The sequence below is a fragment of the Miscanthus floridulus genome, chromosome 10, assembly GCF_019320115.1.
Source record: "Miscanthus floridulus cultivar M001 chromosome 10, ASM1932011v1, whole genome shotgun sequence".
In the NCBI taxonomy this organism is placed as follows: Eukaryota; Viridiplantae; Streptophyta; class Magnoliopsida; order Poales; family Poaceae; genus Miscanthus; species Miscanthus floridulus.
In genome coordinates, this window is record NC_089589.1 from 48,384,897 (window position 1) to 48,390,531 (window position 5,635).

Sequence of the window (5,635 nt, forward strand, 5' to 3'; positions counted from 1 at the left end):
CTCTGAAACCAGAGCAGCAGACACCATGCATGCATGCTCTCTGTTTGTACTAATCAGCACTCAGCAACGGCAGCTTCCCGCGGCAACACCCTTATAAGCCTGCACATGCCAAGGCCTTGCCATTGGCACACACGAGAAAGGAGAAACCACGCAGAATCTCAGACAAGAACACCTACGCTGCGCGCCTGTGCATCTGAGCCGTGACGAGCATGGCGGCGGCGCCACTGGCTGGACCGCACGCACTGCAGCTGTATCTGCATCTGCTGCTGCTGCTGATCATGTTGCAGTTAACGGCAAGCGTGCAGCGGTCCGACTCCGACATGGAGCAGGACGCGCTGCGGGCGTTCAGGGCCGGTGTGTCGGACGCGTCGTCGTCTGGTGCCCTCCAGTCATGGAACAGCAGCACGTCGCACTTCTGCCGGTGGCGCGGTGTGGCGTGCACGGGCGGGCATGTCACGTCGCTGAACGTGTCCAGCCTCGGGCTCACCGGCACCATCTCCCCTGCCATTGGCAACCTCACGTACCTGGAGTACCTCGTCCTCAAGAAGAACCAGCTCTCCGGGACCATCCCGGCCAGCATCGGCAGCCTGCGGCGCCTACGGTACCTCGACCTCTGCGACAACATCGGCATCAGCGGGGAGATTCCGGACAGCTTCCGCAGCTGCACCAGCCTCGGGTTTCTGTACCTCAACAACAACAGCCTCACCGGCGCCATCCCGGGCTGGCTCGGCACGTTTCCCAACCTCACCTACCTGTATCTGCACCACAACTCGCTGTCCGGCGAGATCCCGCCGTCGCTCGGCAGCCTCACGAAGCTCCAGGCCCTCAGGCTCGATGAGAACTACCTGCGAGGTAGTCTGCCCCCTGGCCTCGCGGATCTTCCTTCCCTCGAGACGTTCAGCGCGTACCAGAACCTTCTGCAGGGAGAGATCCCACCCGGCTTCTTCAACATGTCGTCGCTCCAGTTTCTTGCCCTCACCAACAACGCGTTCCATGGTGTCCTCCCGCCCTACGCTGGCGCGCGCATGTCCAATCTCAGGGGCCTATACCTTGGTGGCAACAATCTGACGGGCCCCATCCCCGCAGCACTTGCCAAGGCCTCCAATCTAACGTGGCTCAGCCTAGCAAATAACAGCTTCACTGGGCAGGTGCCTCCGGAGATCGGTGTGCTCTGCCCACAGTGGCTGTACATGTCGGGTAACCAGCTAACGGCTAGCGACGAGCAAGGCTGGGAGTTCCTGGACCATCTTGCCAACTGCACCAGCCTGCAGGTCCTTGCCCTTGACAACAACAAGCTCGGTGGAGAGTTGCCAAGCTCCATTGGCCACCTCTCGATGGAGATTCAAGCGCTGCACCTCGCGAACAACCGTATTTCCGGGACGATTCCACCGGGTATCGGCAACCTCGTCGGGCTGCAATCGTTGGACCTTGAATCCAATCTCCTCAACGGCACCATCCCGGAAGGGATTGGGAATATCAAGAACCTCATAGAGTTGGGGTTGCAGGGGAACAGGTTAACCGGGCCAATCCCATCCTCCATTGGCGACCTAACCCAGCTGGTCAAACTTGATCTAAGCAGTAACACGTTGAGTGGATCCATCCCTCACACTCTAGCCAAGCTGAACCGCCTAACATCGCTCAACCTCTCGGGCAACGCCCTCACCGGCCACGTCCCAAGGGAAATCTTCAGCCTGGTGTCCTTGTCCTTGGCGATGGACTTGTCTGACAACCGGTTGGACGGCCCACTTCCACCTGATGTCTCCGGCCTCACCAACCTTGCGCAGCTAGTACTGACCGGGAACCAATTCTCGGGTCAGCTGCCAAAAGAGGTGGACAACTGCCAGAGCCTGGAGTTTCTTGATCTGGATCGTAATTTCTTCGACGGAAGCATCCCAACATCACTGAGCAAGCTCAAGGGTCTTAGGAGGCTCAACTTAGCGAGCAACAAGTTGACCGGGAGCATCCCACAGGAGCTCGGCCAGATGTCCGGCCTGCAGGAGCTGTACCTGTCCCGAAACAACTTGACAGGAACAGTCCCGGCGGAACTGGAGAACCTGAGCTCCCTGATCGAGCTGGACTTATCTTACAACCACATTGACGGCAGTGTACCGCTGCACGGCATATTCGCCAACATTTCCGGCTTGAAGATCGCAGGGAACGCCGACCTCTGCGGCGGCGTCCCGGAGCTCGACCTGCCCCGGTGTCCAGCAGCCAGGAACACACGCCCTACTGACTGGCTTCTCCAGATAGTGGTGCCTGTCCTAAGTATCGCTCTCTTCTTGGCCATACTCCTCAGCATGTTCCAGTGGTACAGGAGAAGGCCGAGACAAGCAAATAAAACAGATGATGCAACGCTGGATGATGTCCTCGATGGCATGAACCATCAGAGAATATCATATGCTGAACTGGACAAAGCGACCAACGGCTTCGCGGACACCAACCTGATCGGCGCAGGGAAGTTCGGGTCCGTGTACCTGGGCACGCTGCCCCTGGTACTGAAGGGTGCTTCGGCGCTCGAGAACGTCGCCGTGGCAGTGAAGGTGTTCGACCTCCGTCAGGTCGGCGCGTCCAGGACATTCCTGTCGGAGTGCGAGGCGCTGCGGAACGTCCGGCACCGGAACCTCATCAGGATCATCACCTGTTGTGCGGGCGTAGACGCGAGCGGCAACGACTTCAGAGCTCTGGTGTTCGAGTTCATGCCGAACTACAGCCTAGACAGGTGGGTGAACATAAAGAGCCTGAGTGTGGTCCAGAGGCTTAACATCGTCGTCGACATCGCCGACGCGCTGTGCTACCTCCACAACAACTCCGTACCACCGATCATCCACTGTGATGTCAAGCCCAGCAACGTTCTCCTCGGCGAGGACATGAGGGCGGTGGTGGCTGACTTCGGCCTCTCAAAGCTGCTCCATGAGCCCGGGAGCCACGACGGCACATGCAGCACCACAAGCACTGGTGGCTTGAGAGGCACGATTGGATACGTCCCGCCAGGTAACTCCAAGTCTCCAGCATCCAGTGTGTACTCCAGCATAGCAATGTTCACATGTCTGAACCCTGCTTTCATTTGTGTGCTGTGCAGAGTACGGCACGACGGCGAAGGTGTCAGCGCAAGGCGACGTCTACAGCTTTGGGATCACAGTGCTGGAGATCTTTACTGGGAGATCACCGACGGACGACGCGTTCAAGGACGGGCTGACCATGCTGGACTTGGTGGCCGCGTCGTTCCCAGACAAGATCGAGCAGGTCCTCGACCTGGCCCTGCTGCCGGTGGAAGGGTCTGATGATGGCCAAACGTCCTGTAGCTCCGACGACGGCGGTGCGCATATCTTGGAACACGATTGCCTGGTCTCTGCTGTTAGGGTGGGGCTCAGCTGCACGCGCGGAGTGCCGTGCCAGAGGCTCAGCATGAAGGATGCGGCCGCCGAGTTGCGCTCCATCAGGGACGCTTGTGCCCGTTCGGCTGAGTAAGGTAACGATGGAGAAGTCCCGGCCGCAGGCCGCTCGACACGCAAGCCCTGAACGTCTTTAGCGCGTCCCGCTCGATGTCGGAGTCGGACCGCTGCGCGCGCGCCTGCCACTGACGACAACATGATGATCAGCAGCAGCAGTAGGTGTGCTTGTCTGAGATTCTGCGTGGTTTCTCGTGTGTCGTAAGGGCTTCTATTTTTTTTTTTTTTGCACAGTACCCATCACATCGAATCTTGCGGCACATGGAGTACTAAATGTAGACGAAAAAAAAACTAATTGCACAGTTGGGTGTGAAATCACGAGACGAAACTTTTAAACCTAATTAGTCCATAATTAGACACTAATTACCAAATGTAAACGAAAGTGCTACGGTAGCTAAAACCCAAAAATTTTTGCATCTAAACGCGCCCTAAGGCGGTAAGGCCTCGCCATGTGCAGGCTTATAAGCGTGTTGCCGCGGGGGCGGGAAGCTGCTGCAGTTCAATGCTGCTGCTGATTATAGTGCTAGTGCAGTAGAAACACAGAGCTTGCATGTATGGTGTCTGCTCCGGTTTTCAAAGTTGTGCCGAACAGTACTGCAAGAACACTTCAGTTTAGGCTGGTGACTTCGTCGTACACTTGTCTTGACAGCGATCATTCGCGTAGACTAGACGAGTGACTTTTGCCACATGAGCAGGAGTAGTGGACTTGACTACAGCTAGATTCTTCTTGCTATCCATTGTTTGACCGTTATTCTTCCTGGTGATTTTACTATTTCACATACCAGCCGGTCCAGCCCATTCAAACACACTATCGCACCGACACTGACTGAAACAGAGCTCGGATTGGATGACACTGACAGAATTCGGTTCTGATCATATTCTTGCTGATTTGCGCTTTACATACCAACTGATGATTGACTGACTGACTTTTTCAAGGTTTGCGCTGACTTTTGCTCTGGAAGGATTATCAAGGTTGCCGAGACAATTTCATAGGATACATTATTATAATGTAATCACTGATTGGTCTAACATGTTCTTAATGTAATCTCTCTCCCCTGCCATCCAGTAACTCGAATTCGCTAATCTCATGCCTGCTGGGCGCCAGCCCTCCACACTACCAAGATATCTCTATCACTACTGGAGACGCGCTCTTTGCCGAGTGCCACACTCGGCAAAGAGCAAACGGCAAAGCTGCATCCGGCGAAGGGTTTTTTGCCGAGTGCCGTTTGTCGGGCACTCGGCAAAGGAAAATTGGCCGTCCGCCGTTGACGGCGTCTTTGCCGAGTGCCGGGTCAGGAAGGCACTCGACAAAGCTTTTCTCTTTTTTTTTTTGAAAAATCCTTTGCCGAGTGCCTTCCTGACCCGGCACTTGGCAAAGAAATTTTTTTTTTGAAAAATCCTTTGCCGAGTGCCTTCCTGACCCGGCACTCGGCAAAGAAAAAAATATTTTTTTTTGAAAAATCCTTTGCCGAGTGCCTTCCTGATCCGGCACTCGGCAAAGAAAAAAATATTTTTTTTGAAAAATCCTTTGCCGAGTGCCTAGCTGAGACGGCACTCGGCAAAGAAAAAATATTTTTGTTTGGAAAATTCTTTGCCGAGTGCCAGAGTCCTGGCACTCGGCAAAGCTGGGAAACACATGGTAGTGTACACAGCTTTGCCGTGTGCCAGGGTACTGGCACTCGGCAAAGAGACCTGATAGCGCATTTTTTTGGCAGCTTTGCCGAGTGCCAGGGCAAAAGGCGCTCGGCAAAGGCTCTTTGCCGAGTGTTACACTCGGCAAAGTGACCAAAATTTTTTGTTTTTTTTTTATTTTTTGCTTTTGATCACTACAAACACAACATATAGCATATATATCACATCCATCACATATATACCACATCCAGCACCTTATATGTCACAATCCATCACACATACCACATGAATCACATCCGTTCACCACATGTCACAGTAATTCCATCCATTATTCGACATGATTCCACATCATTCAACAAGTAGTTCAAATCCATCACCACATGTCACAATAACACATGCATGACAACAACATTGTCTCGGACAGAAATCCATTGCGAAGAGAACAAGACATGAAACTACAAGCGCTACTCGCTGAAGCGGCCCTTGATGTGGCCATCCTGCTGACGACGGGGAAGGAAACATCTGCTGGTTCGGAGTGCCCTGAGCTGGGTTGT

General features: G+C 54.3%; 1 protein-coding gene across 1 annotated transcript; it reads left to right on the top strand.

Annotated features, from left to right (window-relative positions):
• The first annotated feature begins 209 nt into the window (after nucleotides 1–209).
• Nucleotides 210–3,745, top strand: LOC136488585 (putative receptor-like protein kinase At3g47110). Its single transcript, XM_066485468.1, has 2 exons — nucleotides 210–2,991; nucleotides 3,080–3,745. The coding sequence occupies exons 1-2, from the start codon at nucleotides 210–212 to the stop codon at nucleotides 3,466–3,468; spliced, it is 3,171 nt and encodes a 1,056-aa protein (XP_066341565.1). The 3' UTR covers nucleotides 3,469–3,745.
• Nucleotides 3,746–5,635: the final 1,890 nt, after the last annotated feature.